General features: G+C 39.6%; 1 protein-coding gene across 1 annotated transcript in view; it reads left to right on the forward strand.

Moving 5' to 3' along the window:
• Positions 1–26,649, forward strand: part of Gnf1 (germ line transcription factor 1) — a 61,906-nt gene that overhangs the window by 18,510 nt on the left and 16,747 nt on the right. Inside the window, exons 5-10 of the mRNA XM_081756540.1 lie at positions 856–1,035; positions 10,906–11,392; positions 14,745–14,813; positions 17,347–17,493; positions 20,459–20,685; positions 25,620–25,811. Coding sequence (XP_081612666.1) covers positions 856–1,035; positions 10,906–11,392; positions 14,745–14,813; positions 17,347–17,493; positions 20,459–20,685; positions 25,620–25,811 — 1,302 coding nt within the window. The remainder of the gene's footprint in view (positions 1–855; positions 1,036–10,905; positions 11,393–14,744; positions 14,814–17,346; positions 17,494–20,458; positions 20,686–25,619; positions 25,812–26,649) is intronic.

Consider the following 26,649-nt stretch of genomic DNA (forward strand, 5'->3'; position numbering starts at 1 on the left):
CGTGGGACGTAAAACTCGAAGATTTCACAATCTCAGCACAAGTACTTGTTCGGCAGAAGTCAACAGAGCTGGCTGCTAGTTGATAGTAACTGTCACTTTTCCGAATTTTGTCGAAGATGTTTGGAGTTTAAAGTTGATATACAATTCTAGTCTCAGAGTGACATAGAGACGATTTACGATATAAAATCCAGGTACACACCATATCTTCCCGGAAGTAACTTAAGGTTTTATACTATCACTTTTGCTGAGGTTGTTACCCAAAGTGCTCGTGTTTATGACGTAGAACCACGCTTTCGAAAGACCGACCCAGAAATCCGGGTTCATGTACAAATCGGAATTTGGTTCAGAGGATGAAATCTGTCTATTCAAGATTTACATAGTGAGGAACTTCATTATGTAAGTTTAGCTGTCTTCAGCACATAAAACGAATTCACAGACGAAGTTATACTATAATGATTCTTAACATTTTACAATGGATTTTCTAAGATTATGTGTAGTAACCTTTTTCTTGTTTATTTATTTTCTTTTTAATAAATGATACCAAATTTGAAACCAAGTATATTAAAAATAAAAATTTATAATTGGCCGGTTTCAGTATGTAAATACAAATACTGATGTCTTGTTTGTGGGGAAGTGGTTTGTAAGAAAGAAGGCGGCGTTATTTGATGTCCTTCTACAGACATGTGCTGCTATAACTACACAGAATACAACAAACTTCAAGTATCTACGGTTGGAGAATATGGACCAAGCAATTGAAGTGCCAATTCATTGAAGGAAAAGGCGTGACCCGAGAGAATGTAGATTTTTTTTCAGTATGTTTGTTGTTCAGCTACTAATCCTGTTCCTTTTCCACAGGGAAGATCAGGCTGTTTGTCAGGCATGGTGTTTGTAATTACGGGAGTATTAGAGTCCTTAGATAGAGAGGAAGCTGTGAGTTTAATTCAGAAGTACGGCGGGAAAGTAACAACCAATGTCAGTCGTAATACCACTTATCTTGTTGTTGGTGATGATCCTGGACCTTCAAAAATAACAAAGGTATTTATGGCGAATGGTTATGAGTGTATTTTAAATGTACTGTTATGTTTATGTATTAGAATTATTTACAAAATTTAGCTTTTAGTGAAGTTGTACGACGGCTGTTTAGAAAGTAAGCTTTTAAATAGGGAAGTTTTACGAGGGCTGTCTAGAAAGTAAGCTTTTGAATAGAGAAGTTTTACGAGGGCTGTGTAGAAAGTAAGCTTTTGAATAGGGAAGTTGTACGAGGGGTGTCTAGAAAGTAAGCTTTTGAATAGAGAAGTTGTACGAGGGCTGTCTAAAAAGTAAGAGACATTTTGAAAGAGAGAAGTAACAGAATAAACAAACCAAATTGTATTATATACATTTGAAAGATACACTCTTAAGCTATTTTCCCATATAATCGCTATGCCAATTAAGGCATTTATCATACCGTGGCACAAATTTTTCAATACCGTCGCGGCAGATTCTGCCGCGTGCGTTTTCAATCACTGGCTTACACTGACATGCAGTTCAACGTCAGTATCAAAGCGTTGTGTAGCGAGCCACGTCTTCATTGCTGGGAAAAGGTAGTAGTCGCTCGGTGCCAAATCCCGACTCTATGGTCGGTGGTCGAACCCTCTTATCCAAAACCATCCATGAGCTCTCGGGTACGCTCCTCCGTGCGTGGACGTGCATTGTCGTGCAAAAACACCTTCGCGCTAAGTTTTTCCCGACGCTTGTTTTGAATCGCGCGTTAAGTTTCTCAGTGTTTCAACTTGCCAACAAAAACCTAATCACATAACGCACCTTACAAGAGGAGGATTTTCTATTGCAGCGCACATTGTAACACGTTACTAAAAGTACAGTAAGAGCGTCACAGTCCTCACGCTACCACAGCTGGATGCGTACTGAGTATGGTAACGTTCTGACACCAAGATGGCGACTCTAGCCCCCTCCCCCTACTGCCGCGATAGGCCAAATCGTCTAGGACATTCTGGAGAGTCGTCACGCTACCACAGTAAGAGCGTCACAGTCCTCACGCTACCACAGCTGGATGCGTACTGAGTATGGTAACGTTCTGACACCAAGATGGCGACTCTAGCCCCCCCTACTGCCGCGATAGGCCAAATCGTCTAGGACATTCTGGACAGTCGTCACGCTACCACAGTAAGAGCGTCACAGTCTTCACGCTACCACAGCTGGATGCGTACTGAGTATGGTAACGTTCTGACACCAAGATGGCGACTCTAGCCCCCCCTACTGCCGCGATAGGCCAAATCGTCTAGGACATTCTGGACAGTTGTCACGCTACCACAGTAAGAGCGTCACAGTCCTCACGCTACCACAGCTGGATGCGTACTGAGTATGGTAACGTTCTGACACCAAGATGGCGACTCTAGCCCCTCCCCCTACTGCCGCGATAGGCCAAATCGTCTAGGACATTCTGGAGAGTCGTCACGCTACCACAGTAAGAGCGTCACAGTCCTCACGCTACCACAGCTGGATGCGTACTGAGTATGGTAACGTTCTGACACCAAGATGGCGACTCTAGCCCCCCCTACTGCCGCGATAGGCCAAATCGTCTAGGACATTCTGGACAGTCGTCACGCTACCACAGTAAGAGCGTCACAGTCTTCACGCTACCACAGCTGGATGCGTACTGAGTATGGTAACGTTCTGACACCAAGATGGCGACTCTAGCCCCCCCTACTGCCGCGATAGGCCAAATCGTCTAGGACATTCTGGACAGTCGTCACGCTACCACAGTAAGAGCGTCACAGTCTTCACGCTACCACAGCTGGATGCGTACTGAGTATGGTAACGTTCTGACACCAAGATGGCGACTCTAGCCCCCCCTACTGCCGCGATAGGCCAAATCGTCTAGGACATTCTGGACAGTTGTCACGCTACCACAGTAAGAGCGTCACAGTCCTCACGCTACCACAGCTGGATGCGTACTGAGTATGGTAACGTTCTGACACCAAGATGGCGACTCTAGCCCCCTCCCCCTACTGCCGCGATAGGCCAAATCGTCTAGGACATTCTGGAGAGTCGTCACGCTACCACAGTAAGAGCGTCACAGTCCTCACGCTACCACAGCTGGATGCGTACTGGAGTATGGTAACGTTCTGACACCAAGATGGCGACTCTAGCCCCCCCTACTGCCGCGATAGGCCAAATCGTCTAGGACATTCTGGACAGTCGTCACGCTACCACAGTAAGAGCGTCACAGTCTTCACGCTACCACAGCTGGATGCGTACTGAGTATGGTAACGTTCTGACACCAAGATGGCGACTCTAGCCCCCCCCTACTGCCGCGATAGGCCAAATCGTCTAGGACATTCTGGACAGTTGTCACGCTACCACAGTAAGAGCGTCACAGTCCTCACGCTACCACAGCTGGATGCGTACTGAGTATGGTAACGTTCTGACACCAAGATGGCGACTCTAGCCCCCTCCCCCTACTGCCGCGATAGGCCAAATCGTCTAGGACATTCTGGAGAGTCGTCACGCTACCACAGTAAGAGCGTCACAGTCCTCACGCTACCACAGCTGGATGCGTACTGAGTATGGTAACGTTCTGACACCAAGATGGCGACTCTAGCCCCCCCTACTGCCGCGATAGGCCAAATCGTCTAGGACATTCTGGACAGTCGTCACGCTACCACAGTAAGAGCGTCACAGTCTTCACGCTACCACAGCTGGATGCGTACTGAGTATGGTAACGTTCTGACACCAAGATGGCGACTCTAGCCCCCCCCTACTGCCGCGATAGGCCAAATCGTCTAGGACATTCTGGACAGTTGTCACGCTACCACAGTAAGAGCGTCACAGTCCTCACGCTACCACAGCTGGATGCGTACTGAGTATGGTAACGTTCTGACACCAAGATGGCGACTCAAGCCTTTCCCACTGCCGCGATAGGCCAAATCGTCTAGGACATTCGACAGTCCTCCTACTTTTCATTTTTTGTTGCTGTCATGAAAGTATACTCCTATTTACCCACTTTTATAAGTTTCGTAATGTATCGATGGAAAATTTGAACTCTATAAGCTTAGCTGCATATTAAATACAGCCGAGGGTAGGTAAGATAAGGCGCAATATAGGCGAGAAACACACTGTCTCATATCCACCACAGGGCACGCGCAGCGCAGAGCAGGCTTAACAAGAGCCTCTGCCACATTGTGATCGTGACAAAGTTTCCTGTTCCATGTCCAAGCAAACAAGAGACTATTACTACTACTATATCACCTCAGCCATAGGTTAGTGGGCAACATGGAAATTTTAAAACTTTTCTCTCCCTTGAGAGAACTGTTTTATACTTTGATAAGGTCTCTTCTTCGTAATTGCATCTACATATTTTATCCTTGGTCTTCCTCTTCCTGGTTTTCCTTCTGCCTTTCCCTCTGTCAACACGGTGATCCAATCGGAGTGTCGAATAAGATGGCCAAGCATGCTGTTTCTTCTTTTTCCTATTCTCTTCATGATCTGTCGTCATTCATTAGCTTCCTTTAGTACGGCTTCATTCGTTTTCCCTTTCGTCCCATGATATGCGCAGCATTTTGCGCCAGCACCACATTTCAAATGCTTCCAGCTTGGATATTTCAGCTTTTCTCAATGTCTACGTCTCTGATCCTTAAAGCGCCACGCTCCATAACAGTGTCTTAATAAATCGTTTTCGAACGTCCAACAACACATTTCTTGATGTTAGCAGTCCTCTTTTCTTATTAAAATTTTTTTTTAGCCTGCGCTATTCTTGAATTTACATCTTTTTCACTTCTTCCGTCCGAGGATATTAGACTTCCTAAATGGAGGAACGTCTTAATGTCTTCGATTTTCTCTCCATTTAGTCATACGTTCGCCCTTCGTGTCCTGTTCTTGTGTATTTTATTACTTTGGTTTTCTTCTTATTTATCTTCATTTTTCTTTTTCTTTTCTTTTTTTTTTTTCAGTTGATCGTTCAAATTTGAAAATGCTTCCTGTAAGTCTTTTACTTTTTCCGCTATCAGTGCTATGTCATTAGCAGCGACGCAACAATGCTTGTTGTCGCCCGGGGCAAGAACTCGCCTTGGTGCCTCCCTGACCAACCACTTCAAAACTCTCTCCCAAATATGATCTTGAAGCTTTGCTGGCGTCTACTATTAATCCAATGTTCACGGGATTGCTGCCAGAGTGAGTGTTGCTGTGCTGAGCTTTCGTTACCATACAGCGGCAACATCTTCAAAGCTGTGTGTTGGAGTGTGCTTGTCGTACAATTTATATTGTAGTCTTTAGGAATTGCTGTATTTCTATTGGTTGTTTTTGTTGGCCAATGGCATGTTCTGATTTTGCTGGTGGAAACTGTTCTCTGATTGGCTGATGGTTCTTTTCGTACTGAGAAGCTGGATCCAGATGTCAGGTAGATGAAAACCTTCGTCTCACTTTGGCAGCAATCCCGAGAACATTGGATTAATCTCTCCCAAATGTTTGCCTTATTTTGCGTCCTCCCAATCTGGCGTTTGGGGCACAAGACCTATTTCCGCCCCCTTCCCTCTAGTCACGTCACTGGTCATCAACAAAAAATATTTGTGCTGAAAACTGGCCATTTACTTTTATACCTTTCTGTTTTTTATCAAAGAATTCTTTCATATTTGGTCTAGGAATTAATTCGTGCGGGTGGACAAGAGATGGCGCAACGAACGGAGCGTCCCACAGTTCCGTGTATCCACACATGTGTTGCAAACCCCTGTCATCGCGTATCGTTCGTAGAATAGGGCAGTGGATTAAAGCGTCAACAACACCAGTTTGTAGTTAAGTGAACATGGCGCAATTTGAGCCTGATAAAGTGTTTTTGCGGGGTGTCCTGCTGCATTACTTTAACATGCAGAAAAGTGCGACTGAAAGTCATCGTATTTTGGTGGAAGTGTATGGTGACCATGCTCTAGCTGAGCGAACGTGTCAGAAGTGGTTTGCACGGTTTAGAAGTGGTGATTTCGGCTTGGCAGACCAAGAGCGAGCTGGACAGCCAAAAAAATTTCAAGACGAAGAATTGACAGCATTGCTCGAGCAGGATTCGTGTCAAACGCAGGAACAACTTGCAGCAGCATTAGGCGTTGATCAAACAACAGTCTCCAAACGCTTGAAAGCCATGGGAATGATTCAAAAGATGTCACATTGGGTTCCACATGAATTGAAAGACAGAGACGTTGAAAGACGAAAAACCATTTGCGAATTGCTGCTTCAACGACAGAGCAGAAAGGGGTTTCTGCATCGAATTATTACGGGTGATGAGAAGTGGATCCATTACGAGAACCCTAAACGAAAAAAGGCCTGGGTGAAACCAGGTGAACCAGGTCCATCACAACCAAAACGAGATATTCACTGTGCAAAGGTTATGCTGTGCATATGGTGGGATATGAAAGGTGTGGTGTACTATGAGCTGCTGCAACCGGGTGAAACTATGAATGGAGAACGTTATCGACGACAATTAATGCGTTTGAAGCAAGCTCTGGCCAGAACACGACCAGAATGGGAGAACAGACATGATAAACTTATTGTTCAACATGATAACGCTCGCCCACATGTCGCAAAACCGGTCAAAACCTATTTAGAAAATGTCGGATGAGAAGTTTTACCCCACCCGCCGTATTCACCAGACGTTGCTCCTTCGGACTACTAGTTGTTCGATTGCATGAACAACGATTTGATTGGACAGCGGTTTACTTCTTCAGAAGATATCGAAACATGGGTCTCTGACTGGATCGCTTCCAAGGATGAGGACTTCTTTCGCCACGGAATCCGTACATTGCCTGACAGATGGGCGAAAGTGGTGGCTAGCGATGAACAATATTTTTCTTAAGGTATTTATGTATTTTGTGTTTGTACTACAGCTTCAATGTGTGCGTACCAACCGCACGAATTAATTCCTAGACCAAATAGCTTCTTGTATATAGACGTTGAACAGGAGAGGTGAAAGTCTACATCCTTGCCTTACTCCTTTACTTATTCTTGCTTCTTTCTGATTCTTTCCTATGTCCGAGCAAACAAGATAAACGCGCGGATAAAATAGAAAACTTGACTGAAGCAGTGAGGATATACCCAGTTTGATGCATGATGATAGTTATGAAGAATACATGAGAAGTAAGTGTCAAGATGAGGACAATAGCCGGCAAGTTAGAGTATATTATAGTAACTACAATTCACTGCTCCTGTGGGACTAAGTTAAAAACTCCATGCAGTGACTATTTTTTTTTCTTTTTTGTATATATATATATATATATATATAGGATTGTTGTAATCTCTTGTTTGTTGTTCTTTCTATCAGACACAAGTGTTATATGTAGCTTTTCCAAAAGTTAAAGTAGGAAAATAATTATGTGGAAGTTACTTTGAAATTATTAATATCAGTGGAGTTACTGGGAAAGCAATGCATGTGCCAAATTTCATCCCGACATCTTCAGTAGTTACGTGGAATCAAGTTTCTCTGCCATTTCTTCTTTATCTGTGTCAGATCTTACCATAGGTTCGCGATTTTGGAATTCGGAAAGAGAGGCCATAATCGCTTTCAAAAATATGCTATCAGAGACTTGGAACAATAAACAACACTTTTATTCCCTCTTAGAGCACCACTTAATACCATTCGCCTACTACAGACGTAATCGTTTGCCTTTTTCACACACAAAAACTAACACAAATTTCTTATAAAACTATCCTGTACCATAGCGAGACACTTCTCTTGATCAAGCACAAAATCTGCACAAATAAGATTGTGAAAAATCAAGAAGGGGAGCTATAAGTTGATTTTTCAGTATTTGTGTATGTACGAGGGCTGATGATCAAAGACTGAAACTGATTATTGCGCCGCAATTTCCTTTGTTGCCGAATGTCGGCACGTTTGATAGTTGAAAGAGATGTTTTTCATGTATACAGAAGGCTGTTTCAGCCTTATGGTAGTGAATTACAGACCCGTGCCCTAGGGCGTAAAACCCCGTTTCCACCAGCGATCATGTTCGATGTAAGAGCCCCGTCGGTGAACGATTGCACGACATCGTAGTTTCCACTGAAGGAGACCTGTATTGAACACTGCCTGATCCAATTTCCCCCACTCCTGCTTGCACACTTTCGAAAGGCCACCAAGTGTGTTCGGATGACGCTTATTGATGTTCCGTTTGAGGAGGCCGAAAGCATAGAAGTCCATAGGGGATGCATCTGTTGACTTGACGGGGATGTCTCGAAATGGGATAGCCTTTACACCTGTTTCCTGTGCCATACATGTCATGTAGGTCACCGTTCGTTTGGCAGTATGGCTGCTGGCCTGGTCCTGGTGGATGAACACTCTGTCACTGTCATTGCCATACAAAGCCGGGGCATGTTGTCGATAGATGGGTTCCAGTACATGCTCGATATAATACGCTGCATTCACCTTGACTCACTAGATGGCAGCATTGTCGTATCGGTAGGTTGGGAGTAATCCGCTGTGTTTTAGACACTGTTTCCATTTTGCCTCAGAACGTGCTGTGTACATGCATACAATGGAGGTTACACGAGAAGAACAGTATAAAGGAATAAAGTTTTGTATTCGCTTGAACCATAAAGCTTCTGAAACATACGAAAAGCTCAAGTAAGCTTACGGTGAAAGTGCATTACCTCGAGCAACAGAGTTTCGGTGGACCTGGTGTTTTGGCCTCTGCTGTGACAGAAGGAAGCATCAATACTGCTGCTGTGATTGTCCGTGAGGATCGAAGGATAACATTACGTAAACTAAGTGAAATGGTGGGATTTTCAAATGGTAGTGGCTTTTTCAATAATGCACGCTCGCCTCCATTGTATGCATATACACAACACGTTGTGAGGCGAAATGGAAGCAGTATCTAAAACACAGTGGATTACTCTCAACCTACCGATACGACAATGTTGCCACCAGCGAGAGTATACATGAAACACAACTCTTTCAACTATCGAACATGCCGGCATTCGGCAACAAAGGAAACTGCGGTACAATAATCAGTCTGAGTCTTTGTTGATCAGCCCTAGTATTGTAGATCTAAGCGAGTGATAAATAATGCACACAAAGATTTGCGTCATCTTTGGTAAGAAGAATAGATTATAATTCTGTCACCCATTTACAAAATGTGTGGCAACATTCCAAGACCGAACATGATAAGACGTACTAACTCCCTAGATCTCTGTACCTGCAGCGGAAACTCTATTATTATTATTATTATTATTATTATTATTATTATTATTATCATTATCATTATTATTATTATTATTATTATTATTATTATTATCATTATTATTATTATTATTATTATTATTATTATTATTATTATTATTATTATTATTATTATTATTATTATTATTATTGTTGTTGTTGTTGTTGTTGTTGTTTTTGTTTTTGTTGTTGTTACATCCCCAAGAAGGGAGATGGAGAGAGAGAGAGAGAGAAGAAAAATCACTTTCAAGCAACAACATAAGTTCTAGAGCTAGTTAACTGTCTGTGCTTGTAACAGGGTATGTTACGAAGATTTTTAAAAGGGCTAATCATACCGGATAGCGTAATTGTTAGCGCATCGGCATGGTAAGTGATAGATCCAGGTTCATTTCTAGGCTCACGTGCATTTTTCCCTTGAATTTTCATAAAATTCGCACTTATCCAGGAAATATTGTATAACGGATAATAGATTAATCCCTGTTTGTATAATTTAGTATGTTCTTTGATATACAAAGAGTGGAAATATGAACGGCTGAACCAAGAATCAAACTTGAATCTCCGTCTTACTCTGCCGATGCGTTAGCCACTATCTAGTCTTCTTCTTGAACAGCCATATATTCTTCCACTCGTAACGTTGGTGCTTAACCATTCAGACCACAAGGACTACGGTGTTCAGAGAACGGTCTGGGTAGCATAGTGTATAGTGATCACTATTATGAACCAATTTTTAGAACATGTATTTTATTTTGCGCAATGGATTTGAAAGAAGTGCATTTAGTTTTTATTTCTGCATTTTCTTTCATTTTACATTACAATGGACTCTTTGTTCACGTTTGAATCTTATCCATGGGAACCGGAGCGATAACGTACTCTCACAGATTTTAGTTATAGATCATGATAATGCTCCAGACAATGAAAGTGCTTGTGCAGACGAAATGAATAAAAATTTGTATGAAATAAGGGTTTGGGGATTACTTTTTACGCCTGGGTTCTAGACCCGTGGGCGGTGCTTCGTCAGAGGAGTGGGAAGAGCGACATGTTACTGCAGAAGATGGTTGACAAACAGAAGGACATGTTATAAGTTTAGGGAAGAATTTTTTCCTTTTTATTTTTTTAACCTATATATATATATATATATATATATATATATATATATATATATTTGTATGTATGTAGAATGCAATTCTCAAAGAATCAAATATAAGTAATTGAATCACGTGTATATTTGATTCAATATTTATGTGCATAGTCCGCCTATATTAGGTTTCACATTATGTTACAGTGAAATCAAATTACTGAATGTATTGCTTTTAATAGTGTGATTTATTCCGGTTGTTTGTGGTGCGATTGGAACAAAACTTCGTTCTGTTTGAACCACATCACAATTGGCATTGTAACAGCGTTTGTGTGCGGATAGCTTTGTATGCATTCAGTGTGTTATTGGCGAAGCTGTCAGTGCACAGACGCTGGATGGATCTCAAGTTCGATTCCCGATCTTCTTAATTACGCTTGTTTCCTTTGCTATCCGCAGTAATCATAAGTGGTTAACGTATCGGCACGGGAAGCAGGAGATGCGAAACCGACTTCGTTTCTCGATTGAGTAATACCTTTTTTCACTTTGCATATAATTGAGATGGGATTGACGTGACATAAAATGAGCCATTCTCTTAATTTCTTATATAACATGTTTATGTTTGGTTAATTATTTGTTGTAGGCTGAGAAGTGTGGTACAAAGCAGATCGGTGAAGATGGTCTTCTGGACCTGATCCGAGCCTCAAATGAAGGGGGACCCGCTGCTGAATCGAAAGAAGACCCTAAAAAGAAATCCAGTCCGTCTGTTAAAAAACCGACGAAAACTAGTGAAAATAACGTGAAAAAGGAAGATATTGGTACAAAGGCTTTCTACGGTAGTGAAAAGTCACCAAATAAGAAAGTTAAAATATCCCCCAATAAGAACGACAGTGTGGAAGAGACGAAGAAGACAACTAGTGGACAGTTAGCGACTTCGTCAGCGTCTAAGAAACTATTTCCCGATAAGAAAAGTGAAGGTGAAAATTTAATGTGGGTGGACAAGTACAAACCAACTAACACGAAACAAATAATTGGACAGCAAGGTGATAGAAGTAATGTGAAAAAACTTACGAAGTGGCTTGAAAATTGGCATCGAAATCATTCTGGTGGTAAAAAACCTCCAAGGCCAAGTAAGTACTTTTTTTAGAAGCAGAGGTTGGTAACATTAAATACATGAACTGAAATTCCCATTCTTCTCATGGAAAGAATAGGTGTATAGAAAACTATTAAAAGGTATATTTGAACCTCCTTCTCCTTCCTTTAGGTTGAGTATTTAAATCAAAGTAAAATAATAAAAGTGTTAACTATATTCGAAAATTCATTTCAGGCAGTGCAGCCATTATTCTTTGCGAAAAAGGTCAACACCTTCTCTCCGTCTTAGGATACAAATCTCAAAGTGTAGTGATATACACCGGTCAACCAATGTACTATGTTTAAACATTCACTGCAAATGGTTCAACTTTTTCATCTCTTTCGCCATTTTATGAGTACAAAATGGGAAATTAAATATATCCCTTTTCTCTTTTAGAAGCAGAATTTTTGAAAACTGTCTGACTCATGTTAACTTACATTTAGTGAGTTTACGTACCGACTTTCATCCCCCTATAATCGTCACCAGGTTATAGAAGTATTTTTTGTGGACGCTCTGTATATTTTGGAAAGACTGTAATTATTTTTTTCGATTTATACTTTATTCTGCGACGCAAATAAGTTCTTTCTTCGGTGGGAATTGCTTCTTTCCCACGCAATTGAACAAAGAAGTCTTTATCGACTATTCACATATATATTATAAAACGTTGCTTTGTGGTGAGAACATTTCAGTGAGCAACGAAGCTTCTCAATGTTTCTGTTGTGTGTATGAGTAGCGTTTGTATGTGTAGTGGTCTTAGTGACCGTCTGATCGTCCGTGAGGTTTTCGAGACGAGACATCCGAACCTCTCGGTGCCTAATAGCCATCTCATTATTGAGACCAACAGGCAATTTAGAGATAATTTTGTAATCCCTTTTAGGAGATGTCGTGCAACGCCTTACCCAGGTAAGTCCAGGTATCCGGAATATACTCATTGGCAGGACCACGGAGGATAGACCCCGGAAAATAGTTATATAAATAAATGGTATGCGAACAGCGACCCGATACCAGGCGATTATACCCCTAACTTAAAGAGTTCATGAGGTTTTTTAAGCATAAATTCCGAACTCGGCTTGCTCTCTCTTAGGATACGTAACACAATGAAAGTGACATGGTGAAAAACCTAGTTAGGGGTAGGTACTAACTGTATTCAAGAATTTGAAACCGTTCAGCCGTTTTTCCGTGATGCGATCACAATCAAGATAATATACACGATGGGTCAAGAAATTTCGTTCAGGCCGGGATGAGTCAGGGTAATGGACCCGTATAGGTTGTTAGTCCTTTACGTAAGAGCAAGTAGAGTTAGTACGAGCTCTTCTTGATCGTCACTGGACTGTCAGATAGGTGCCCGTAAAAGTTGTATTTACTCATCAAATTGTGTGTAATATCCTGAAGGAGGTGCTGCAGCGGTTGTTGTTACGTGGCAGATACAGTGACCTAGTTGTTGACTAGGTGAGATTGGTAGATCTTGAGACATCTACCGTAATTTCCGTGAGCTCCTGCGAATTTGATCTGTTCCCAATTGAAAGAACCCTTCTATATATATATATATACACCGGGTGATTCAATAAGAACGTACCAGGCCTATATCTCAGCTAATACTGCACGTAGAGCCTTCAAACAAAAAATTGCATTACCAAATCGTATGTGTAGAATGCAATAAAAATAGTAGCGAGACCAGTGGCGTCTCGTGAATACCTCCAATGGCATATTTCTTCCTCGTTGGCAGCAACACGGTCGCATTACTAGGTCAGATGGTGCGAGGGTGTTTCCTCTCGACGTTTTCCCCTTGTGCGCTTGTTTCAATGGAGGCACAACCAACCCCTGTTTCCATGTCATATTTTGCAGATGACCCCCGTTGGAGACATTCACGATACGCCACTGTTGTCGTTACTATTTTTATTGCATTCTATACATACGATTTGGTAGTTCAATTGTTTGACGGCTCTATGTGCATTATTAGCTGAGATAAAGGTCTGCTACGGGTAGTCAGATACAAGTCTGCAACAACACCTCTAGTGGCTAAATGGGAAAGGATATGTCAAAGTTTGTCCTCTAAAAGTTGTCTTACATTTAATGTCCTTTCGAACGATTCCAACAGTTTCCATTTCAAATTTTGAAGTTGCTCCCCGTTCGAGGTATTGACGAGACGCCACTGGTCTCGCTACTATTTTTATTGCATTCTACACACGATTTGGTAATGCTTTTTTTTGAAGGCTCTACGTGCAGTATTAGCTGAGATATAGGCCTGGTACGTTCTTATTGAATCACCCGGTATATATATATCCTTAAATGTGAACATGCTGTTACTTAGTAGCTTATTAGTGGTAGCGTTGCAGTTGTAGAAGTAGCACTGCCTACGCGAAAAATTCACCAAATTATATGATGATAATATTAGCAACAAATTAATGGAGTAACATGTATGGTCTGCAGACGGTGAAAAAATGCAACCCTCCTGAAACTTTCAGTTCTTTGTTTATATGTATGAACAGTGTTCACACATTACAGGGCACTTCTGATGTATTTGTATGATAGATGGAGGAGATATTCGATTTCATATTTTCATATCTCACGAGTTCCTTTATAAGTGCAAATTCAATATACAAAGCGTGAATCATACCAGGGTACCATCTTCGGCCTACTGTGCCAGTGCATTAACCATTACGTTAAATCATTGAATTTGCACCTTAGAGGAATTGTGTAATATGAAATTCAGATCTTCTTTTTATTTAACACATACTGGCTAGAATGGACGTTCTTCGCACGGAAAAAATAGATTTATGGAAAATATTTCGAAAGTATGTTACTACCTTTTCTGCCACTGAAAGCAACATTAATAATAATAATAATAATAATAAAAACAGCTCGAGTCAAGTGGTAATTGTTGTTCCGAAACTCATTTCAAACAATTAAGCTTTTTCCCGTTTCGATGAGACAAACAATTTCGAAAATATTATAGAAATGACCTTTCTTCTCTCCCCCCCCCCCCCGCCCCTTCGATCATGGGATTCTCGAAAACTTGGTGGTCGGGATCACTTATGACAGGAGATGTGCAGATCATGAGCTTTGAGTTCGCTAAACTCTACTTCAAAAGTTCAAGAGTGTTAGAATGTATAATTGTTCCGGAAGCAGACTTGGTAACAGTGGTTAACGTATCGACCTGAATTCAATTGCAGGTCTAGTCGTACAATTTCACCTTTTGTATATCATTGACTCCGCACCCATAGAGGAATTGGTGTGGTCCAAATTTGATGATTTTTTATAATTTATAATAGATATTTTATATATAATTAATGTTTATCTTATATAAAGAATAACATGTCATTATTGTAAGGCCTTAAATATCTTCACAGGTCCTTGGGCTAAAGATGATGATGGAGCATTCTTCAAAGCAGCGCTTCTCTCAGGTCCACCGGGAGTAGGTATGTATAGCATCATCATTACCTTTTTTTTTTTTTAATTTTTTTTTTAAATATCGCTAGCAGCTCCATAGCAGAAAATGCCGCGATCTGCGATGTGATCGCAGAAAAATTGCGAGAGGAAAAAAATAGCTAGCAGAAGGAATTTCTGTCTTCAAATTTTTTGAGTTTATGAGTATATTCCCATTTAAGTTTTTGAGAGATATAGATGAGGATAGTTTATTTTTTGAGTACAAGCTTTTCATTAAAACTATGCAGGACTTGGTACCCAGCTCAAGAAATGAAGGTTTTTTTTTTAAAAATAATAATAATAATAATAATAATAATAATAATAATAATAATAATAATAATAATAATTGAAGACTCTTTTTAAAGTTGCAGTAACAGATTTCCGAGACAATTACTCTGTTGCAGTAAAGCTAATGATGTTTTGTTTCAGTATACCATTTTCTAAGGTCATATGAGAAAGCTGGGGTTCAGTGGTTACTAATGTGGTGGAGAAAAGGCCAGCAGCAAAGGATGGACTTGGTGATGATATTGGAACAACAGACCAGCCTACATACATTATCATAGACCCCAAATCAAGATACTTAAGAAAAAAAAAATCCTTAAAGCTGCTCTCATTACAAAATACGGTGTATTGTATCATAAATATTTTAAATCTGCTTCATTTAGCAAAACTCTTTCAAAAAATGTGATTTCACAGGTTGTAACTCGAACTAGGGATACCACTGAAAACTGTTTACCTTGCTTCATGTAACGCTATAATACAAACATGATAGTATAATCTTGATTTTTTTATTTTGGAATTTCTGCAGAAAATTTTTGATTTACATAAGCTCATCGCAGAAAGACAAAGAAAGTTTTGCCATCGGGGCTAGCAGTACATGTAAAGAATTTCCGTGCATTATGGGCCTCCATTAATGTCATCATCTTGACTTAGAATTTATCCAGTTTAATACCACGTATCAAGAATTGAATTCGTTTTTATATTGGATATAGGGGAAACATTTTGTATCTGTTCTAAATGATAGCTAGAGTCACGAGTTTTTCGCAATGCGCGATAAAACGAAATGAGTCAGAATTAAGTAATTTTCAGTTTCTTGACGTTTTATGATATTCTATGTTCATTTTCATTGGTTTCTGTTGCGCGATAAAACGCGAAATTGGCAGTTTTGCGCGAAATTTCTAACTACGCGATATAACGCGAAATTTTAAAAATACGTTTTCGTAACTTTAAAAACGATAGTTTTCCGCTGACAAAGCGGAAGAACGTGGCGTGAACTGTGCATTTTGGGTGCTTAGGACAAGACTATAGGGAACATGTTTCCCGTTAGCTATCACCATCGCACCTGGATGGGGAGTTCCGAAGTGATGATTGTTTGAAGTTTGTTGTAAATGCACTTACATATGTATAGCTTCCAACAAGCAATGTCAATTGTGAGAGATTTTTTCCAAGTATGGACTGGTGATAAATGACAAACGTACAACAGTGAAGGAGGAAAATGTGGAAACATGTAACATGCTTCTGTTTAATGCTTAAATATAACTTGTGCCAGTGTTTTCACAAGACAGCTAAACTTTCCTACTCATAGTAAGTTTAGTTAGTGACTTTCCTCTGTTTGATTAAAAAAAAAAAAAAAAATCCATAAATGAAATTGACATTGTCAAGTGAAATATTCAGTATATTTTGTTTTTAGGTAATTAATGGTTTATTTTTATAGTGATCTACCAATAAAAGTTACAATTGTAAAAATGCCAGGGAATTCTTTTCCACAAGAGCTACAAAATGCGAAGCTTTATTTGGAAAATACGACAAAACGCGAAATATGACAAACGAAACGCGAAATTTTGAAATTCTTAGTGCGAAAAACTCGTGCCCCTAATGATAACAAAGGATGGCATTTTCAGGTTTTTAAAACGTTAGTATATCAATAAGGTATAAAGCACTACAAAATTTTGGAAAACTGCTTTTTCTTTCAAATTTCTATCACTGCATTGACTCTTTATATCTTTCAAGCAAAATTAATATGTTGTTTCATCTTTTACACTTAACATTTATACTATGCAGACACTATATACGTAAATTGTCTTCTAACGGTTTCAATTTGCGAGTTATAAGTAGACATATCTGCAGTCTCTCTCAAATTACGATACAACTGTCTTCAAATTTTGTACTTTAAATTGAAGCACCTGTGACACACGATAGGAAAGTAAAAAGTTCTTGTGCCAAAATAATAGATTCACAGTAAATGCTAAAAAAATCTGAAATGTTCAAAAACTTTTGAGCAGTAGTGTACACCGACTGCTCAACGTAGCAGCTCTAGACGAAGGATACGTCGATGAGAATTAGAAATTTATCGTTGCAAACTACGGAAACAAAGCTTGTGTGATGTATAAGTCTTATATAAAATGGGGTCTTTGTTTCCTTAGTTTGTAGTCATAAACGTTATCTTTGTAGATGTGACGTCTCTCAAGAGCCGCCACTGCTCCTAACTTATTTACTAAGTTTTATTCTTTTACTGTTTTGTTTTAGGAAAGACCACTTCTGCTTACCTGGTATCCAAAGAGCTTGGTTTTGATGTGGTGGAGTTCAATGCTTCGGATACACGATCTAAAAAATCGCTGCACGAAGAAGTTTCTGAACTGCTATCCAATAAATCCTTGGCGGGATTCTTTCATAGTAAGTAAAATATGACCAGAATTTTTAAAAATTATTCTTTGTAAATAAAGAACAAATTGTGGTGTAATCTATGCATAATTCGAGTTCTAGAAAACTTAATTTTCCAGAATATATACGAGGGTAAGTCGAAAATAAAGAAAAAGACTTATTTTATTTTCCCACATAAGAAATATGGACGCTGACGCATGTCATACTGCTTTACAAGGTTTAAAACCCCTCTAGGAGAAATACGTTCTACATATGGAACAAATCCTTCTTGGTTGCTTGGGATATCTGGGTTCGATTCCCGGTGAGGGCTTATGTGGATAGGATCGAATATTACGCTCTAGGTCCACGTGTCATATAGGCTCGGCACTAAACAAGACGCTAAACTCCAAATCAACTAACTACCAACTCGTTTACGGCTGTCTTCACGTGCTCGTTGGACATAAGATCGGGACTATACAGCGCAGTTGCGTATCGAAAAAGGGAGGGAATTGTTGGGGATCTTCCGTTCCATTGAGTCTTTCATATAATATTGAAGTGCAAAGGATTTCACTTTTCTTAAAGCTTGGAATTTTTATGATCTGTGTGGAGATTTATACGTGTTTAGGTGTGATTGGTAATTTACTTATTCAGAGAGGGCAAGGTGACAAATAGATTTTTTAATTGAAATCAAAGATAGTCCAATGACATTTCTAGCAATTCGAATGTTCATCTAATTGTTCAGATGAAAACTAAGCCTGAATGCATAAATGATTATGTGAAGCTCCGCACCATAATATCATTGAATGGAAGACTTGGGTGAGATTCTCGATTGTAATACATACATTTTCAGGGTTTCTCAGAGAAAGTCACAGTGTCGCACCCTGCTTCTCAAGGTCTTTTAAGTAGGGGGATTGGGTTAAAAGTCAAGATACTTCACTTTTTATATATAAAGAAGGAAAACTCTAATAAAACCAACGAATTGCAGTGAAATGTATAAATAATGGAGGGACGGAATTCGAGAATCCTGTATTTGGAATCTTAGCATGGAGAATTAGAAAAACGAAATCTTAAAGTTTTACGTCCCACGTTTATGCCGGTTAGGCTAAAGGAGACAGTGATTATGAGAAATGAATGAAATGGTGGAATGAAGAAAATGGGAGGAAACGGGAGAACTCCGAGAAAACCCACAAGCACGGTGTTTGTCCACCACAAAGTCCACACGGCGCGAGCTGGGATCGAACCAGGGACCCCAAGCACTGGAGGTGAACGCTCTACCACAGCCACCGCGCCCCCCAACATGAAGAATTGGGGAAGATATATGTTTATTGGGGGGGAAGGGGGACAGCGTTCGAATAAGCGAACATGTAGTCTACGAAACAAATAGATATTTGAACGCTCGAAAGATATTCGTACGCTTAATTAAAAAGAAAATACAAGAAAGAAATCTCATTATAAATACCAGTGTTGATTTCAGGGGTGGCATCGGGGCCATCTCTTATTTACTCAGTGTTCTTTACTAGTATTTTTAGAGCACTGTTTCATTTCTCTGATGTAGATATTTTTCGTCCAACAAAGAAACTGAACTTGAATTATCTCTGTAGGGGAGAAGACAGAACCTGAGGTGGCATTTTTTTTTTCGAAGTGGTTGATACTACGTCAGATCGTGAATCATTACTGCATAATATTTCTTCAAATTCCGTTACACAAGACCAAATATTTTTTAAGAAAATACGTTCCAAATAATTTCAACGCCAGCATCGCCGAATATATTTCTGCACAGTGCTTAAAATATAACCAAAAATATGCTTTTATATTACTTAGACCCAAATATGACCAAAGCTAAAATAAGTGGGGTCGCGTTGGCTCAGTGGTAGAGCGTTCACCTCTGGTTTGGGGGGCCCTTGGTTCGATCCCGGCTCGCGCCTAGTGGACTTTGTCGTGGACAAATACAATGTGCGTAGGTTTTTTGGTGTTCTCCTGTTTCGTCATACTTTCTTCATTCCACTATTTATTTCGTTCTAATCATAGTCGTCTCTTTTAGCCTAGCCAGTATAACCAGTACAGTTAAAATATACAAAACGATAATCATGCCTGTTGTTTTGTATGGCTGCGAAACATGGTCACTTACTTTGAGGGAAGAACATAGACTGGAAGTATTTGAGAATAAGATCCTGAGACGAATATTCGGTCCCAAGAGGAACGGGAATGGGGAATGGCGGAAACTTCATAACGGAAACTACATAATTTATATTGTTTACCCAACATTGTTAGGGTCGTCAAGTCTAGGAGGCTTAGGTGGGCGGGTCATGTAGCTAGAATGAAAGAAAGTAGAAACGCTTTCAAAGTCTTGACTGGAAGACCAATCGGAAAACGACCATTAGGAAGACCTAGGCGCAGATGGGAGGACAATATTAAGATGGATCTCGCAGAGATTTGAATACAAAGTAGAAACTGGATCCAATTAGCTAAGGATAGAAGTCAGTGGAGAGCTTTTGTGAACGCGGCATTGAACCTCCGGGTTCCATAAGCCATAGAGTGAGTTAGTTAGTATAACCGTGGGACGTAAAAAATATTTTATTTTATTTTTTAAGCTAAAAAACGATTCAAGTATGCATTTTTATGGTCAATAAAACGCGTATTTTCGTATTTACAAGATTCAGAAACATGTTTATATTTAATTGGACATATAAAAAGATGCCAATACTTATACATTACATAGAAATCCGAGCCTAACAGATGACGATACACAATGTTAAATGTGGTAGTGATAATTCAGCTCAACTTTGAAGATAAGATACGCTGATACCATATATTAAATTGTTTATATATATATATATATATATATATATATATATATATATATATATATATATATATATATATATATATATATATTTTGACGGACTCAATATCAACTTGAGAACAAATATTAAATAATTATTTTTTTGCAGCAGCGGTGGCGTTGTTTGTGTATTTGAAGGTTGCTTTCGAATTTCAGACGAGTTACCAAAAACTACTTCAAAACACGTTCTGCTGATGGATGAAGTAGACGGAATGGCAGGAAATGAAGATAGAGGCGGAATGCAGGAGTTAATTCAACTTATTAAAGGAAGCAAAGTTCCTATCATATGTATGTGCAATGATAGAAATCATCCCAAAATTAGAAGTTTAGTCAACTATTGTTTTGATTTGAGGTTTCAGAAGCCACGCGTAGAGCAGATACGGGTAAGAACAATAGTTTTATTTTGTATTCTTTTTCTATTGTTTCTCATATATGCACCAAATAAATAAATAAATGACAAAAAAGAAAAAAAAAATGTAAACAAAACTTTAGTGCTTAACAAAGGCGTTCCAAATATTATATTTGAGGAAATAACCGATTTTATAGCACATCCATTCTTCTATAGTTGTGAATTCAGTGTGAAATACAAGGAGCGTAAAAGTATTGTGCTAAACCGACAATTGAACTTAGGTCTTCGGCTTACCAATGCATTAACTATTACGCGCTTCAGTCTGCTCGCTGAACAACCATACATTCTTCCACTCTTGGGGTCGGTTCTTAGCTACTCAAACCACATGGGCTGTAGGGTACCTCCTGGGGGCGTGGTAGAGCGTTCACCTCCAGTGCTTGGGGTCCCTGGTTCGATCCCAGCTCGCGCTGTGTGGACTTTGTGGTGGACAGACAACGTGTTCGTGGGTTTTGTCGGAGTTCTTCCGTTTCCTCCCACTTTCTTCATTCCACCATTTCATTCATTACTCATCATCACCGTCTCCTTTAGCCTAACCGGCATAACCGTGGGACGTAAAACTCAAAGATTTCATTTCATTTTTCCTTTTTCTTTTTTCTTTTTCTTTTCTTTCTTTTTTTCTTTTTTTTTTGTAACTTAACTCCTATTATGTTTGTTAGAGCTCCTTCGTGGCTAAGCGGTTAGTGTACGTGCCTTTGGCGTGGGAGACCCGGATTTGATTCCTCGTTAAGCAGTGGGTCCACGTCTCATATAGCAGTGCTGCTGAAAGAGACGCAAAACCCAAATCAAATCAAAAAGTCCTGTTATGTCTGGACAATCCAGTGTAAATTACACAGTGTGGACAGGCGATGTAATACATAATTTAACCATCCACCGAAAACGTTAAACATTATTTTATTTCCAATAATCAAGTCAGCACATACATGTAATACAGAGGCTTTGATGAGCTTTCATGTAAACGTAATACAAAGGAGATAGTACAGTATACACTCAGCACAAAAATGCGAAAGTTCCATCTGTGAGGCGGTAGTGCATGATGGGTCTGCAGGCAAAGTAATCTTGTTATGAGAAGTTAAATTACTGCTGAAAGTGAATTGATTCTAGAAAAACTGCATTGCTGTACTTTCCAATCCACACTTCAATTTGTTTCAGCATAGTTAAACAGTGTTACGAGCTTGGATTTGATGTCGGACGCTCTTCTGTAAGTGTATATGCAAAGTGATCGCCCCCGGATTGTGTATCACAGTACTATATCCGAAACGACTCCCAATGAAACTGGCACCACAGGTACTGTGTCGAATTAAGATATTGACAGCGTCGGAGAATCCACCGATACATTGTGGTATGGTCATACGTTTCCATGTGTTCCAGTTAACCACTTAGCATGTTATTTACGTAAAGTTAAGTCTCAAGTGGTCCATCAGGCGAATGTTCGTGCACTGAAAGGCAGTCATGTAACGAAAAAGTTGTATAAGCCTCACCTCGTGATTGATTGTTGAAAGTTTCTAGACACCATAGACGAGGCGTGAGGGTCTGATAAGTGTGGGAATATTCGAACAATTCTGTATAGAAGTGTCGATGCAAAAGATTAAAGCAGTTTTGTTTGTCAGTACACCGAGAGTTACCAACACGGTTTCATGATAGTGGCTGAATTTGTTCCAGGAAAAAACTAAAGCCACGTCGCGTTGACAACAATGTGAAAATCAATGTTGCATATTATGAAAAACCTGTTTCAACGGATATTATCACTGATGCAAAAACGAGATCACCAGCGGACACCAGTCAGGTAGAACTACATCAAGACAAGGCTTCCGGTCGCACAGCCAAATCATCTCGGACATTCTACGGAGGATGCAAACTATAACCGAGATTCGTGTTATTCCTATCACAAGCCCAGTGAAAAACCTCAATGCTAGCCCAAAGAATTACTGCAACTTTGGACTTCTGAAACACCTCCTTTCTTCTTGTAAGGTGTTCACAATTTCCGGCCTCTGAAAAATGTCGCAGCAGAAGAGGAATAAACTATTCCTTGTACACCTGTAAAGAAGTCTTCTTCAATGGAAAGTGCGCTTTGAGCTAGTTATCAAATGTGTTAATGTGTTAATAGTCATATAGAACACAACAAATGGTAGAGAGGCGGACTGTCACAATAGCCCATTAGCCTCTGTAATTAAAGGATGGGCTACTTACTAATTATAATGAATCATCTGTTTCAATTGAGTTTCTGAATAAGCTTTACCTACATTTTATATTGTATACTGTCTTTTCATCTGGTTTTGGTATCTTTAACATTCAGCGTGCAGTAAACGCACGTTTTATAATCTTCATTCATTTAGTTAATGAAATCTGCTTTCCTCTCCCGGGGTCTTAACTGGTTTGAGAAGAAAACAATGTAGTATTGTCTTTTTCATTCTTCTTGAAGATTTCCTGCAGAGAGAGATTTATTCCAAGGCGACCATTTCCTTCCTAAAACCAACTTAAAGGCACCCACTTACAATATTTCTCTCTTGTAAAGCAGAGACTCATGTATATTTCTCAAGGAGAGATCATTAAGCAGTCTTGAATTATGACTAGGACGCCTGTAATTTTGTTAGCTATTCTGATGAAAGAGAAATGGAAAGCATTTTATTTACAATAGGAGACAATCTCAAGCAACCGTTTTATTGTTGAAAAACAAAGGAATGAATTATTAACAATAATATATATGCAAATTCAGTGCTACTGCAAAGTTTGGAATAAGAGTTAGGTAAAACAATACAAATGACCCATTTGTAATCTATATCGAGTGTTCTAGAACTTATAGCCATTCACTAGGGGTGATGCTAGAGCTAAGATGATGATGTTTAACCTCTGGGGCCTGATTTCGGCGGTAGGGCTCGGTAAAAATATGACGATGTTGCGACACCTCACGGCACATGACAACAGAAGTGACAAGACAAGAGGTTGCGTTACGCGGCTTGGGGTAGAGGTAACATGTGTGACTATCAACCAGACGATCCATGTTCATATCCCACTACTAGGATTTTTTAACTGTTGAAAACGTTAAGGTGAATGTAAGCGGGAACAAGGAGAAACGAAACGAAGTACGAATGATGCGTAAAAATAGGAACAAGCAGACTGACCTACCATATAAATATGTTTAATTTGTGCTTCAAAATGGAGATACGGTTGAAGATGTTCTTACAAACACAAAAAGTTTACATATATATGCGTGATATGTGCATTTCTCGCGACTCAAACAGTTAGGAGGCTCATATTCAATGTGCTTGAGTCCTGTTCGAGTCCCGATATTGGTACACTAGAACATAGTGACTGCAGTTGCCAAACAATATCTCCACCATGACATGTGAGATTGTACTCGCATAAAATATGGATTGCATGGTTGGTAGCCACTCATGTTACCTCTGTTTCACCCAGAACAAAGGCAATCTCTTTCTGTTCGACACCTTCGTTGCCATGTGCTGTATGGTGCTGTCTCATCGTCATATTTTTCCGGGCCCTGCCGCCGAAGTAAGACATTGGAGGTAAAATGCCATATTACGTTTTTGTCTTCTTTTCGTCTCTAGCATCGTTCTAAGCTGACCACGGGCGTGAGTTTTAGAACACCAGATGTATGTAAAAGAGTAAGGCCACACCGATTCATTCATCATCAGACCTTCAAAACTGTTAGACGTAGAACGTTGACATTGTGCAAAACATTGTTCTTGTTCCGTGGATTGTAGATAAAACGAGGTTTAGTGAAATGCGATCCCTGGGAGGGGGGGGGGGGAGGGAGTGGTCTTGAAGTCCGTTGTCCAGATCTTCAAAATTATTAGTCGTAATAATTTTTTAGTAATAGTCTTCTTGCACCTTGGCTGCAGATAAGACAAAATTTTATGAAATGCGGCCTCTAAAAGAAGAAGTGGATGTTGGTTCGATCCCAGCTCGCGCCGTGTGGGCTTTGTGGTGGACAAACACCGTGCTCGTGGGTTTTCTCGGGATTCTACGGTTTCCTCCCACTTTCTTCATTCCACCATTTCATTTATTTTTCATCATCGCTGTCCCCTTTAGCCTAACCGGCATAACCGTGGGACGTAACACTTAAAGATTTCATTTCATTTTTCAAGGAATGGAGGCCTGATCGTTTCGTTTCATTTATTTATTTATCTAATTTTCTAGTTCTCTGAAACTATTAGGAGTACTCCCTTGAAAGTTTAAATATTCCCTATGTACCGTACTTGAGATAGGCTGGTTTTATGACCCATAAGTGAAAAAAATGAATAAGGGGGCGTTTACACCAGTGAAATTGAATTTGCATCAACAACTATTTTAAAATCTGAAAAAAGAAAAAATATATCATTTAAATATTTTGAGTATACCTTATTCTTCTCGTGCGAAAAACGGGTATTCTGCTAGTTACGTTCTATATAATTTATATGTGTAACCTACATCCTGGCAATGAACAAGCTTGGATCAAATAAAACTGAATTTCAAAAATATTCCAACCAGGTATTGAAAAGATTGATGTTATAGGTTTTGAAAATGAAATGAAATCTTTGAGTTTTACGTCCCACGGTTATGCCGGTTAAGCTAAAGGAGGCGGTGATGATGAGAAATGAACGAAATGGTGGAATGAAGAAAGTGGGAGGAAACGGGAGAACCCCGAGAAAACCCACGCACACGGTGTTTGTCCACCACAAAGTTCACTTGGCGGGAGCAGGGTTTGAACCCGAGACCCCATGCACCAGAGGTGTTATAGGTTTTGTTTCAGTATACTCATATCATACCATTCTACAGGTTTTCTGTTTTAATCGAGGTAGCTAATACAGTATATACAGAATATTTCAAAAATACCCTATAAAGCTTTAGGAATAAATTAGGAATATATAATTAAGAACCATATGACATGTTAATTGATATTTTTTGTTGCAGGCATCGTTAATGTCTATATGTTTCAAGGAAGGGTTGAAGATTAAGCCGGAAGCCTTAACAGATGTTATAATCGGTGCCAATCAGGATTTGAGGCAAATTTTACACCATTTGTCTCTGTGGACAAAAACCGAAGATTTAACTGCTGAGCAAGTTAAAAAGGATGCACAGAAGGCCAAAAAGGATCTCAGATTGGTATGTACTTCAAAAGGCTAACCTTACTACTTGGTCATAAATGGTGGTTAAAAATAGGGAGGACATTTTAGTTGAGTATAAACATCTAAATGTCACTAACTACAAATACGTTAATACTGTTACTATTACAAATGTTACAGTACTACTGATACAAATACAAGGGTCATCAAAGGTTCTGCATAGTGAAAGATATTTTGAAAGTAAATAATTTATTGTACAAAATACCTTTACAGACCGTCAATATAATCTCCATTCTTGCTTATGACAGCTTCCCAACGTTTTGATAAATTCTGTATTCCGGATAGGGCACCTTCATTTTTGAGCTGTTTGATCACTCGGGTCACATCACTGGAAGCGTCGTCAATTGTATCGAAACGTTTCCCACGGAGGTTTCCTTCAATTTGGAAAACAAATTAGTCTGGTGGGCTCAAATCAGGACTATATGGTGGGTGGGGAAGTATTTCCCGATTCTGTTGTGACATGCTTTTTGCTGTTCACTCAGATTACGCGGAGCCCATCTGGCAGCGATTTTTCTCATTTTAACTTTTCAGTAATGATTCTGTAAACTGAAGTGACAGACATTCTGGCCTCATATGTAATTTTCTCACATGTTTTTCGTCGATCCTCTCAAAGTGTCTTTCACAATAATCTCAGAGGTGTAGTATGTTGCAGTTGACGGTCTTTCAATTCTTGGGTTGTCCACATTGCGTATACGACCTTCTCGGAAACGAGCTGACCACCGTGATAACAGTGCTACGATCCACTACACTATTTCCACAAACCTCTCGCAAAGCCTTGTAAATTTCAGTAGTATTTTTTTTTTCACGTAGAGTTCCGA

This window comes from Thermobia domestica, chromosome 4 (genome assembly GCF_964235325.1).
Source record: "Thermobia domestica chromosome 4, izTheDome1.hap1.1, whole genome shotgun sequence".
NCBI lineage: Eukaryota > Metazoa > Arthropoda > Insecta > Zygentoma > Lepismatidae > Thermobia > Thermobia domestica.